This window comes from Molossus molossus, unplaced genomic scaffold (assembly GCF_014108415.1).
Source record: "Molossus molossus isolate mMolMol1 unplaced genomic scaffold, mMolMol1.p scaffold_m16_p_6, whole genome shotgun sequence".
Taxonomy (NCBI): Eukaryota; Metazoa; Chordata; class Mammalia; order Chiroptera; family Molossidae; genus Molossus; species Molossus molossus.
In genome coordinates, this window is record NW_023425399.1 from 117,716,469 (window position 1) to 117,730,670 (window position 14,202).

Genomic DNA, 14,202 nt, shown 5'->3' on the forward strand with positions numbered 1-14,202 from the left:
GCTGCCATCTGGGCAGACTCGCACTGCTGTCGCCGGCTGCTAATTGCCGTCACCTGCACGTTCAGTCCCTCCTGACGGAGACCACGCGCAGGCCCAGGTGCCTCGGGACGGTCCCCCATGCCTGCGCCCTGGAAGGAGGCGGGAGGCTGGGGCTTCTCAGGAGAAGCATTTTGAGTTAATTTGTGTTTAGTGCACACGATGCAAAAGATGGCGACCGTTTGTGAAGGTGATTAATTCACTAAATCCCCATGTTTTGCTGCTTTATGATTTGTTTTAATGGCCCAGCACTCAGTGGCCCATGTAGGCTGGAAGGTTGTCTCCACGACATGTCACAGACGACTTCGTAAGCGGATCAGCTTTAGTCGGGCACTAGCCTATAGCACCATATTAATGTATTTTACTTGTAATTTAGAGAACAAGAAGAATACCCTGATTTGAGGCTAAACTGTCCCCTGGGGCACTGGCACAGCTGATAATCGTGAACCAGAAAGATGTGTATATCACATAGTTTACAAAATGAAGCCAGCTGTGTTTCCCTACATACTGTGGCTTCCTGACATGCATCATTAAACCTTATTAGCTACTTCCTTTTACAAAGATTCTTGTAGTCTTGAGCATCGCATATTAACATTTTCTGCCCCTCCAACTGGAAATGATTTGCTTTATTGCAGACTGTCAACTTGCTCCAGTTCTGACGCGTTCTAATTGGTACTTGAGAGTGTAATCATCGGGAGATACCATGCCACGCATTTCTTTATTTGGAAATTAATACAGACCTTTTCACTTTATCTGTCAATCTGGGCAACTTTTCACACAATCCCCAACTCTTGGGATTGCTTACAAGCCATTAAGTATGAAATGGTTCATAAAATGTCTTTGAAGACATAAAGTAACACAAAAAATTTAAATGGTTTAAAATAGTGTTATATTTTGCCAAGATACCAGTAATAGACCTCTTAATAGATAGTTTCAATAATGAAAAGCAAGATGAAAAGTTTATTCAACCCTATTATACCTATTTAAATTTTTCAGGAAAACTGCTAAATTCCATTTTTGTTACAAAACAAAAGAATGCAAATTGTGAGAACCATAGATTTTGGAAACTAATATTGATTCGAAGTTTTCTTCATTCTCTCTCTTTTCTGCCTGCTCACCTACGTTTACTGCAATTACCTTTGGTAGTAGCTGGTTGTCCTAAGGGTGGATGGGACAGAACTGCATCACTTTGTTCAAGATAACATAACTCTGACGTGTGACAGCCCTCATCAGCGTGTATGGTCTCCACACATTTCTGAGATAATCAGAAGCAGGTGATGTGCATTTTGTTACAAATTCAGTGACTAGTGACTGTGCTGTGGATTCCAGTGAATATCTTAGTAACAGATCTTGTCAAATCAGCTAATGACTCTTGATTTAAAAACACTATGGAGTGGTTTTATGTAATGATAGGTGCCAGATATCGGGAGATTGGGGTGAAGACCTTAAATGGTCCATAAATCCCCACGTATTTACTCACTAAGCCACGGAACGCTGAAGGAGGTGACACATGACGAGATGCCGTGCAGCCTCTGTGCCACGAGTGGGCTTCTGGTCCTTTGTGGTTCGGGGGACCACCTGCAGGAGACGGGGATGCGAGGACACGTGGGGCCAAACACCCATCGGAGCGGCTAGACGTCGCGGAATTCTCTGCTGGTCGTCACCCCTACACCCCCTCGAGATACCCTGACTTAGAATTAGCAGCTTCATGGTGCTGTGTTTCATATTTTAAGTAGTCCTTTCTGGCATCTATTACGTAAAAACAATGTTTGCTATTATTTAGTAAATTCACTTGCATGAACGGTTAAATACCTCATATTTATTGGTATGCCAAAGTTACACTTTAGATAGTGACATTTTGAAAGTAATCACCAAACAGATTTCTAACTTTGTTATAGAAACTCATATGTATCTTGACCTCTTATGAAAAGAATCTAGGGCTGGAAGTTAAATTACATTGTAAGTTAATGACGTTCACTAGTAAAAACGTAGCCATTCCCCGTTCCAGAACTGTGGGGGTGAGCTTTGCGATGGAGGTGCTGCTCCTGGGTCCACGCAGCTTCCCCGCTGAGCAGATTCTGTGGTCGGTCCCAGGGCAGAGGCCGGTCCGACGAAGGCCCCACACTCACTTTTCCTGGGAAAGTGTCCGATCTTTGTTCCTCTCCTACCTCCACCTCTCCTGTCGTCTGTGGTGCAGGAGTTCTAAGCCACTCACAGGAATAATTCCTTCAGAACCTCGCTTTCTGGATAGCAGGAGTTAGGACATATTCTTTTAGCTCTTTAGAAAGAGTTGAGAGGATTCCCTGAAGAGAGACAGTCACTCTGCCTGGAATTCCCGGTGGATGGCATTCGAAGCCCTGGCTATGTAGTAATTCCTGAACAAGTATTCATAGACCCCAGATTTTAGTGTCATTATCATTATTAATGTTCTTAAAAATACAAGTTTGTTTTCCTTTCGATAATATATGTTACGTTATATTTCAGTGAATAATGTAAGAGTTTGTTGTCAGGGTGCCTCTAAAGTACTCATACAGGATATACGAATAAGGGACTTGCTGCATTCAGGAGAAGATACAGACACGTGACTTACCTCCCAGAAGAAAGTGGGCTCGCTGGTGCCGTCCTGCGGCTGGACTCCCCCGCTAGAGCAGGGCCCTCTGCCCGCCTGCCCCTCCCTGTCTCACTGCGTCTCAAATGTAGGGCTCCTAATAAAAGCCTTTCTTTAAAAATATCAGTACCACTTAGGAATTATTAGAGGATCTATCCTTCGTGTCCTGTGGCTAAGAGTCCCCAGAGTCAGGAGCAGCGCGTAGCAGCCGAGCTCTGGGCTCCCCGCCCCACGGTGAGGGCGCTGCCTGAGCGCCTGGTAGCGGCTCTTCCATCGTGAGGACTGGAGAAGATCTGTTCAAATAAATACGCGGCCACCAAAATAAACTGCTTGTGTAATTGGATTAAATTGAAATCCAAAGACCTGGCCTCAAATTTCACTTACATGAACGATGTTGAATGTTGAGGTTTCTGGTGTCAGTGGATAGCTTAGGTTAGTGAAGTAATTATTTTAAATTAGTGGGTGGTCTTGGCAAAGCCATTTAAAGTTGATAGCTTCCTACATTGTTAAGACAATAAGGTAAATATATCGTATATGCAGGATCTTGAAACCATTAAGGGAAGCTGCTGTTACATTTTTATCGACTTCAGAAATCTTCAAAGAGCCCTAGCGGTATACTACCATGCCGATTGCCTGCAGTATTTTGGATGTCATATCTTTAAATAACTTCCTTTGATGACAGTAGTTTTTATTCAGGAAATTTTCCCCCATGTGTAATTCACCATGTTAAAGTCTAAAAATTCTATGTGGAATTGTACATGACAAAACAGATATTTAGGGTTACTCCTTTTAAAACACACAAACAAAACATGTATTAACTATACTGAATTGATGGAATTGGATCTAAGTTCCGCTTTCACCAAAAGCAGTTTCAGAATTCAGAAAAAAGGAGCGTCGAACTTGAGCGCCCTCTGCTGAAATGTTACTGTAAAACCAGCAACAAATATCAACATGAGACATGACAGTTAATAGTGTATTCAGTGTAGTGCAGGAATGGTAATGATTTGTATGGTTTGGTCTCCTTTATATCCCTGATTTTTAAGTAAACTGTGTGGACTGTCGTAAAATAAGATCAGGAGCACTATGCATTCAAAGATCATGGGGTTTTCTTAGTGTTCAGTGCTGGGCTTTAATGTAATTTGTGTGTGTAGAGTGCAAATTAAATTTCCAAATAGTTTCCAGACTGTTTTGCATATATGTGCATACTTATTTTTGTTTTAAATGTGGCTTTGGTGTGTCACAGTTGAGAATATTTGAAATAATTTATAATTACTAAACGAAAAATTGCTTTAAATTTGATGACTTTTGATATATTGGCGGCATTTTAATAAAGGCCTAGTGTGGCAGAGGCTGTCGAGCAGTAGGTGGCATGCCCAAACCGTCCTGCCCGAGCGTGCGGTAAGCCTGCGTTTACAGAAGCAGATGCGAGAGCTGTGTGTGCAGACGTGTGTTCATAGAAATGTGCTATCTTACGGCATTTTTCCCAACTATGGAACATATTCTGCTGCATGGAAATGCGAGGGCCCATATTGAAATTTCTCAAGTGATCTAGTAGGTTGGCATTTTGAGACGATGGCCTCATTCTGCATTCGTGAGAGGCCGCTTCAAACTTGGCAAGTAGTACGTTTGCAGATTCAGGGAGTAATTTCACCCTTTAAGATCATGTTTATTGTAGGCCAGCTGACCAACTGATCTGACAACAGGCACTGTCCTAAGCAAGCTTGGCGCTGATCAGCACCACATCTGTGCAGACGCCAGGGCTTACTTCAGTTCCGTCTCCTGCCTCAGTTTCTCTCCTTGATATGGGAAGTGACCTGTCAGGTGGCTACGCCCTGCAGTGATACCTTTGTTTATATAAAATTAGGACAACTCCATTTTCTTTTTAAATGTTACGTATTCAAGGGAAAATATCTTAAGTAATAACTATATAAAAGCAAAGAAAAAACCTTAAATGCTGAATATAGAATATTCTGGCAAAATGTGTTGGTAATTAAAAATGTAAGGTAAGAGATATTCTTTCAGAACAGACTTTAAAATGTTTACTGTGTAAAATAGATTTTTATTTTTAAAATGTAAGATGATATATTGTAACATTAAGAATTGTCATACTGATACTTAGGGAGCTTTTAAAGCATAGATTATTGAGCCAATAGACTAGAATGGCTCAAAGAAATGCTTATTTCGCAGATCACTGAGGCGGTCAACGGTGACAGCTCAGACACGTCTGCCAGGTGCCTAGTGGTTCATATCCAAAAGGAGTAATAAATAAACTCAAAGAGAAAAAGACTATGTAGCATCACGTTCTTAGGAAAAAAAAAAAATAATACTTTTCACTTAAACTCCAAAATGGAAAAAGTGGTTGCTACAAGATTTAGGAGTTAGACTTGGTGTATGAGTTTCAATTATTTGAAATACTGACGTACAAATGAAGGTCTGCAAAGTACTTATTTTGTTGTTGTTTCTTAAGATTCTACTAAAAGTGGGAAATTTAGGGCAGATTTGCTTCAAAGGTCCTTGAAGGGAGAGTGTGCTTCTCATAGGGACTTCGGTTAGGCTGTGGTGCGCCCTGTCGGTGTTGGAGACCCAGTCCCAGCCCTGCGCTCAGGGACCGTGGGCTGGCCGAGAACCACGCCCCTGCTGGAGGACGAGCAGAGCAGCCTCCGCAACCCTGTTGTTTCCCGCGTCATCTCTCCTGACGAAGCTGTGCTTCTGCCATGTGGTCTGAGCGAAACGACTGTTAGGTTGCAGGCGTTTCTGGGTTTCAAATTATATTGTATTTACAGGGGGAAATAAGACAAACTAATATTTAGCTTTCTGTAAGAGTTTAAATCAGCTTTTCGACAGTTTGCATCTTATTATTTTTCTATTCCAAAATATTTTCTCGTAACAAATTTAAGTGTGAGTTTTAAGAGAATGGTACAAGTATGTTAATACGTAGTAATGTTTACCTGTTAATGCATGTGATGTTAACATCATATGATCAGCAGCTAATGGTGTGTGCGCCTTTGTTCTAGATGGTAGTTTGGGGAAGTTTTTATCCCATGAGACTTGGTTCTGGCCTGGTTGCACCCTGACTTCTCAGGGACTGGGTGGCAGGATGAGGCGCAGCGCCAAGGCGGATGGCAGTGGTGCTGTGTCACGGAGACAAGGTGGGTCCCATTTGTCCACAAGTGCAGTAAAGAACGGGCTGATCTTTACTTGATTAAGCAGGAGAATACCGTATTTATCCTTTATTGTTGGTACAAACCATTATTTTCCTGAGCACCATTAGCTGTTTAAAACTTGGTACATAAATTAAAGAGGAGCTAAGTGGATTTGTGATCGCTGCCATTACCAGCATTTAGATTATACAGGCAATTATTGTGTTCATTATCCTAGAACAGCCCCTTTGCAGAGCCATTGTGGTGACTTAGACATTATGCACAAATTCTCCCTTAGAGATTAAAATTTCCAGTAGCGTATTTAATTTTGTTATCACAATTGTTTCAAATAAAACAAATATTGTGACAAGTAGAAGAAAATTTGGTTTACTAATATAGGAAATTATAATAAAATATTGAAAATTACTTCCTAGTGTACTTAATTTACCTTTTCTTATACAGTAATAATTACTTCAAGTGGTTATTAATATATTTTATGGGTGAAAAGGCTTTGCAGTCGTAGCAAAAGATATCTGGTCTGTTCAGTGTTCCGAGAAATTTTTTAAAGACGAGATAAGTCACCGCCTTCTCTACAGAATCGGAAACTTACCAGTGAACTTGTTTACACTAGTTTCTCAAGTCCATTGCATTTTAGACGAATGGAAGAAATTTAAATGTTTTCTAGAGAAATAAATATAAAATATTAACTATTAATTGAAAGTAGACTTTTTTAAAAAATTAGTTGAAATATATCTTTTCTTCTCACTGTGTTTTGTTAGAATTGGCGAGAACAAGCAAGCTCACACAATACGCTGTAGCTTTTTTGCTATTATTTTCCAGAAAGAATTGCCACAGTTCAGGACAGGCTACCTGCAGGAAGGCAGGGAGCAGCCCGCCAGTGAGAAGCTGGGTTTCGCTTCGCATCCTGCGGCGGTGGGGGTGGGAGAGAACACGCCCACGCCCACGCCCACGCCCACGCCTCACCCACGAGAAAGGCCTTCCTACTGGAGCCTCTGGGGTGTGCACGCCCTGCTTTCATTCTTCCCTCCTGTGCGTGTTCAGGGGAAACTCTGTGCCCGCTCCTGACTGTTTATCCCTGCTGCTCCAGCCTTCACGAAAGTGTGAGGCAGTGGGTATACATTCTGCAAGACAGTGATTCTTTATTTTATTACAAAAAGACCAACTCTGGAAGGCCAGATTAAATCATTCCTTTCACTTTTTAATGGGATTTGGATGAATAGAGTAAAATATGCACTTTGCATTCATTGATAGCATCTTTGGGTTGAGGTAATTGAGTCCTTTTTCCCTGACTGAATGAATGATGACTTCATCTGACCCTCAGCGAGCCTGAGACTTAGGCCGCCTTTGTCACAGCAGAAGGAGCTGGGCTTTGAAACATGCTCTGCTTCCCTGGCTTAATTTTTCTTCATTTTAATCCAAAACCCTATTTTTCTCAATAATTCAAGCATAAACTATGTAGTAGTTGAAGGAGCGGAAATTGCAAGATATTTGTCCTCTTTGTGCTGCTTTTTAAATGGAGCTGATAAATCAGGCGGGTCCTCAGCTGCCTGGTTCTCAAGGGAAGCACAGCCCGTGGCAGCCCTGTGGGGAGTCCCAGCCCTGGTCCCGTGGGTCCTCCAGCCCGCGGGTCTGGGGGAGGGCAGGCTGGGTGGCTCTAGCGGCACCTGCAGGTGCCGAGCAGGTGACCCGAGGACACTGAGCACTGCTGAGAACTGGCGGGAAGGGCCCCCACCCCGTCACGCAGAAATACTGCAGGTGCTCCCACAGACCGCCCGCCAGGCCTCCTCGGCTCCTGCGCGAGGGTCTGTGCTAAGTGACCAGATGCGCCGTGTTTCACAGGCCTTGGGCTTTCTTCCGGGGCCTGGTCGGCACTGGGAGGGGGCGGGGCCTGCAGCAGGGTGGGGGCTGGGGGCGGGGCCTGTATAGCCAGCCTCGCAGAGGTAGAGGTCCCGGGGCTCCCAGCCCTCCCTGCGGACCCGTCGGTGGAAGTAGAGCCCGTACTGTGGACAAACATCACTCACGTCTGGGTCCCAGTTGTCATTTTCATTGTTTCTACGCTGTTTTCAAAGGCCATGAAGTGCTAAGCAATAAAGTTGGCTGTGAGCTGTCAGAAGTGAATCTAGGCTGGTCAGTGAAGAAAGCGTTCTAGTTTGCAGTTCTCTTTCATAGTGTTTATCACAGGTGTCCATCTGATTTCTCCTACTGGATTGGCTATTTATTGTGGGTAAAATCTCACAGTTCACTCATTTTTCATGACCTTAGAGTTTAGCATAAAAATATAGTAGACATTTCCATTTATTTGTATAATGAATTTTTTTCACAGTTACACCTAATGGATTTTCTGACAAAGTTTTGTGTTCTCTAACTACAGGTTTAATGTTCTGTTCTCATGAGAGTTTGTGGCAAATATTAATTCAAAACAGATATAAACTATAAATACATAAAATGTGGAAAAGACTGGCTTCTTATTGGCCAAAATTGTGGATTTCAAAAAGTGCTACAAAATAAAACAAGTTAACAATTAGCTCAGTAATTCTTAAACTTTTAAATTTGAGAATTGCAGTATCTCATTTATTTTATCTCAGTTTTACAATCATGTTTTCTTTTTTAACTGTTCTCTTTCAAAACTTGTACCAAGTCCAGGAGCAACTCTCGTGGCAGACAGGTGATAGCCCGACAGGGATTTGCCTTCTGTTTGCGTCTACAAATCATGAGTGAGCTCAGGGCCCGTGCCAGGACCTGTGGGAACCCCCGTTACTGGGTTTCTCCAGGGCCTCTGGTGGTACGTGGGCAGCGCCAGTTCACAGTGAGGCTGAAAGAGTGTAAGGACATTCATTCCCCAAGGTCACACAGTTAGTGGAGACGCAAATCCAAGTTCTTAATGATGATGGTGAGAATATGATAACATGTACGTGGGCTTACCCTCTACCAGGGCTGTTCACTTTCGTGTCTCATGTAGTCCAAGTCCAGTCCTGTGTGGAGGGCACTGTGACCCCCGTTTCACAGCCCGTGGTTTCCCAGCCAGGCGGCCGAGCCTGCGTTCCAGTCGGCCTCCCCCGGGCGTAGGAGGAATCATGACTGTGTGGCCCCACTTCTCCCTCTGCCTGGTGCTCCAGACCTTCCGGAGCCCAGTGCCCCACCCCCACGCTGCACACTGTGTCGCCTTGTGGTCTTTCCGTCAGGACATTAAGCAAGAGAAGGACTTTGTCGGTGTCGCCAGAGCTTGAAATGGAAGTTGTGCGCTCAGAAGTGCTGCATCCCCTTCGCTTGCAGAGCAACAGGCATTTGGGTTGCTGGTTCTCACTGTGTCCAGACCCCACACAGAACTCAACCAAAAACGGACTGACCCATTGAGTAATTCTCGCTCTCCACCTGCTCAGCGAGCACGTGGTGTGCAGACCAGCCTGGTGCAGGTGCTGGCCGGAGGGCCTGAGCCGGGCTGCGCCACCGGCGGAGCGCTCGCTGCCCGCACACAGCTCGGCGGCTGCTGCTCCGGTTGGGGGCGCTCCTCTCCGAGCCTGGCAGCCAGCGGGGCTGGGCTCTCCTGCCCTTGGGCCTCGGTCTAACAGAGTTCCGCTGCGGATGCGCAGCCTCCACCCCTGACACTCGGAGAGCTGACCGAGCTCCGGTCCGCTCGGGCCTGTCCTCTCGCGCCGCGCCTGTCCTCCGAGCGGCCACAGCGTCTCCCCGGAGACAGGCACTTGTGGCTGGACACACGGACTCGTGAGGCCTGGACATGCTCTGGGAGCACAGCTCGTTTTCAGAAACTGTCTGCATCTACCTCTAAGAGCCTTTTCAGGAGAAAACTGAAGCTGATACAGTTTTGTATTTCATTTCTATCAAAGGTCAATGCAGAAGAAACTTGACGGATGTCATCACTGTCCTGTGTTCGGATGTGTGATGCCAGGGGACATTAGACGTGTGTCCTAATTCCTTGTTTTCCTTTCAGGTGGGTCTGTTGGACCTTGAACTCAATCAGCTGACCAAAGCGCTGTTCTTGGCGTTAGTTGCCCTCTCGGTTGTCATGGTAACCTTACAAGGATTCGTAGGCCCGTGGTACCGCAACCTCTTTCGGTTCCTCCTCCTCTTTTCCTACATCATTCCCATAAGGTAGGTTGAAGAATTAAGGTAAAACAAATGTCCGTTTTCATTGACTGTGATTTAATTGAAGTCTGTTTCTCAGTGTGAAGGAAACTGTCCGCACAGAGCTCAGGAGAAGGAGCAAGAGCTGCGGTGAACCCCAAGGGGTCCGTCCATAGAAAGTAATATTGGGAGGGGGCAACATCAGTTTGGTCAGAATAATCTGGAAATCTTGCATTTTATCTTATATAAATGTATTCATAATATAATCTTCAATAATTGGGAGATCTAGACATAGAATGTAAATCTGAATCCAACAAAATAGTTTTTGTTTATTGCTGATAGACCTTTGTTTCCACTGCCCCTCGGTCTGTATGTGATCATTGACATTTCAAAGTTATCTATATTCCAGAGACCTTCTAATACACCTGTCAAGAGACAAAATCCTGCGTAAGGCGGTCTTCTAATATGAACGATTTTTCAAAATGATAACCCATTTAACTTGAGATTGGGATATAAATAGTTGATATCAGATGTCTTTAATTTAAAGACTAATATTGGTAACATGTATATATGTCCATTTTAAGATATTTCCACAAAGAATATTTTTTAAAAGATACCCTTAATACCTATGATTGAAAATTTTACATGAATTAAACCCTAACACAGCACAGAGCAGGGCCCAGAAGAGCCGCTTCTGTGCAGAGAGCGGGGACCGTGCGAGCGGCGCAGAGACGCCGCGCTTGGAGGGAGAGGCGCACCTTCCGCCACAAAACAAACCGGCTCTGCCGGCTCCTCCGCAGGGGCCTCTCACCCGCGTGTCCTTGCGTCTCCGTGGCGCCTGGAGGGGGGCACAGGGCGCCCCCCCCCCTCGCCGCAGCGTCTCCCCGCCCTTCAGCAAAGCGCCGTCCTTGGGGACTCCTCGGCGCTTCTCTCCGCTGCTAGTCTTGTTTCTCTTGTTTCTCCGCGCTGCTGCTGCTGTTACCCGCGCGGCCCGAGGCCCGGCCCTGCCCCGCCCTGCGCTCTGCTGTCCTCCCGCCCGTGGCCCTTGGCTGGGCTGCTTTGTTGCTATGGACCGTCTCCAGTTTCCTTCTTTCTTCAGTAAAATAATAATATGAGAGACTTGACACCTTCTTCTTTATCAAATTAATTGAAAAAATTCACTGGAGGTACAAATGTTAATACATAAGCATTTTAAAACTAAAACTGGTTTTTTAAATATATATTTCAGTTATATATTTTATACTAAAAGTTAGACAATACCTAATAATCAGAGAAGGAAGGAAGTGTTCTCTCCAGCTGTTGCTGAGTTCTGCGAGGGCTTCCAGATGTGCGCACACAGACTCGTAGATGTGAGGGTGTGGATTACAGACACAGCACCCACACACCCTCCTCCGTCTGCACCTCCCTCTGCAGTCTGCTTAGGGGACGGGAGGCACCAGCTTTCTGTGAGTCTGTCTTGTTCTAGTTTTCAGTCCACAGTTTAGCATTTAGCATGCTCGTTGGAGCTCGGAGAGATGCTACACAGGATTGCAGCTGCACCTCCGTTTGGCCCAACACGTCTTGTGTGTACTTCACCCTGAAGCTTGTTCTTCAGTCTGAGGACGCAGTTGGACAGACTCAGCAGGAGGGACTGCGAAATGTGGAAAGTGTAGCCCACTCATTGAGGGAGTGAAGGTTTACATTTGACTCAACCAAGGTGGTTTTCCTTTGCAAAGTTTCCATAAACTATGAATAGTAATACATTATAGTATGTGCTAAATGTGCGTTTCCATTTAATAAAGGATAGAGTTTAAAACACTTTTTGTTTTGCAAAGTGCACAGTTCCGGAAAGTGCTTTTCTCCTCCACTGACCTAACACTCCTACACAGCTCCCACATGGGAGAAAGTGAAGCTGCTCTACAGACATTCGTCTTCACAGAGCAGAGCACGTCGGAGCCGCTTGACGCGTCACTCTCTCCTCCAGGGAAACATCACAAGGCTCAGCTCTTGCTTCCGTGACTGAGACGGACACACACTCCCTGAGTCGTGTCGCTCATGACCAGCAGCAGACGGGCTGTCCCGGCTCTTGACGGGGCATTTGGTTCTGCCGGGCACAGAGCGAACAGTTCCTGGTCCAGGTGGTTGCCGCCCCTTCGCCGCACGCAGCGACGTGGGTTCACGCCCTGGTGGAGAGCGCTCTCTTCGGTGCTGGGCAGTTTCCTCTCGCTCATGGCCCCGGGGCGGCAGGTGCTGGGGGGGCTGTCCGGGCGCCTGACTCAGGCATCGGGGAAGACGTCAGTGCCCGGGAGACAGGGCTCTCCTCTCCTGCGCCGAGTCAGGCTGGCAGGGCAGTGCCCATGCACTCACTGCCCACCGGCCCTCCGCCCGAGGGACCCCAGTGCTGTGCTCAGCTCTGCGCACCGCACACCGCACACCGTGAGCCGGACGTCCAAGGTGTCAGATGGCACACGTGCAGATGTGCTTCAGAATTTAACTTTCCTGAAGTTTGATTGGAGGAAAATTCTTAGGAGCTTGTTATCAACTTATATGTACAGGTAACATACCCTTTCTGTGCATTTTAAAGCTTGTATTGAGCTACTAGCCATCTCTAGTCAGGCCTCATTTCCAGGTCGAATACTTGCAGGAAAGAGTGTTTTCAGCCTTTCTGAGGCCTGGGATGATACTCAGGTGTTGATGGTTCAGGAAATGTGTGGTCTGTGACGAGGCTAAAGACACTAGCATGAGAAGGTTCAGGGTTCAGAGCGCGTGTCCAGGAGAGGAGCCAGCGGTGTGCTGGACAGCCTCTTGCCGCAGATGTCAGGTGCGACTCGTGGGTCTGCTCAGCCGTCTCAGCAGGAGCCAGGGCCAGGGGGGTCATCCAGGAGAGATCTGTGGACGCCCACCCCCACGCCACCTGTTCACACACAGGAGACTCAGAGAGGTTTGGAGACTGTTGGAAGGAGCAGAGACAGGACATGAGAGAAGTCCGTTGGACTCCCGAATTCTTCAGGCACAAGATGGGCCGCTAGCGCTGCCCGGCGGGAGGGATGCCGTCTGCAGGGGACGGCAGCTGGCCGTGCTGGTGCCCAGCGTCCCTCCCCGGCGCTGCCTCGGGCGGCCTTTCTCAGTCTGTGACTCCAAGTGCTATGCACCCAGGGCTGGAATTACGGAAGCACATCGTCCCTGTCGCAGTCGTGTGCACGGATGTTGTGGGTGGTGCTGTGTCAGGGACCCTCTCCGCCAGCTGTGATGAGTCCTGAGTTGACTCCTGAACGCCTGAGGCTTGTCTCAGACCGTGGAAGGTGTTTTAATGGTGCGAAGTGACTCTTCGTAGTATTTTTCCACACCAACTGTCTTAGCGCCCTTTACGGAAAAGACTCTCTCCCTCCGTCGTATGTCAGGTGTCCGTGTGTGCACAGGTCCGTGTGGGTCCCCACCTGGCTCCCTGGGCCTGTGTGTCGATACTCGTCACACAGCAACCTGCCTTCGGTGTGCTCTGTGACAGTAAGTCCTGAGGGTGGGACACCCTGCCCCGTGTTCTCTAAGAGGTCTTTGTGCGCCCTGGCCACCTGCATTTAAGGTTAAATCTGCCGAACCATGAATTGGCGTATCTCTTAATATAAAAATTTCTCTGTAGGAATCTTGTACAACTTTTATTAGAGCTGTTCTTAGATCCCTGATATTTTTTAAATGCTATTATAAATACTGTTTTTTGAAAGAACAATTTCTTATGTATTGGTTGCTGTTTATAGATAAATAAAATTGATTTCTATAAAATGATTAAATCCATCAATTTTGGTATTGATTAATTATTCATCTGAGTCTATTGGATTTTCTGTATAGATAATCACGTCATCAGTAGATAATGACAGCTTGTTCCTTGTGGCTCTCGCACTGTTTCCATTCCTTGTCTCTGCGGCAGAGCCTCCCAGTGTAACTTAAGTAGAAGTGATGATTGCGCACCTTCTCCCTTTGTCTCCAGTGCGGGAGGCAGAACTCTCGACCTTGCCTCATTAAGTATGCTTTGTGCTTTCATAGAGACCCTTTCATAGTCAGGAAGTCCTTTCTCATTTTGCTAAAAGTTGTTTTTAAATCATGAGCGCTTTTTTCTCTACTAACCCTCCTGCCGGAAGACTGAAAGCCAAAAGAAAAGAGAACAAAGTATCATATATGACAAAGACCTGGAATGAGTGTAGTTCTAAGAGACCGTTTCTACTACATCTATTGAGATGGTTTTTCATCTTTAAATTTTTCTTTATAATATTTTATATGATAAACTTAATTTATTGACTTTCTAGTGTCATACCTACCTTGTATTTTGAGGGAGAAAGTGCA

At 45.9% G+C, this 14,202-nt stretch overlaps 1 protein-coding gene across 8 annotated transcripts in view; it reads left to right on the forward strand.

Annotated features, from left to right (window-relative positions):
• ATP9B (ATPase phospholipid transporting 9B (putative)) overlaps window positions 1-14,202 on the forward strand; it is a 158,305-nt gene that overhangs the window by 103,155 nt on the left and 40,948 nt on the right. For all 8 annotated transcript variants that reach the window (XM_036244270.1, XM_036244272.1, XM_036244271.1 and 5 more), the window contains one exon: window positions 9,755-9,915. In XM_036244270.1, the coding sequence (XP_036100163.1) occupies window positions 9,755-9,915 (161 nt within the window). The remainder of the gene's footprint in view (window positions 1-9,754; window positions 9,916-14,202) is intronic.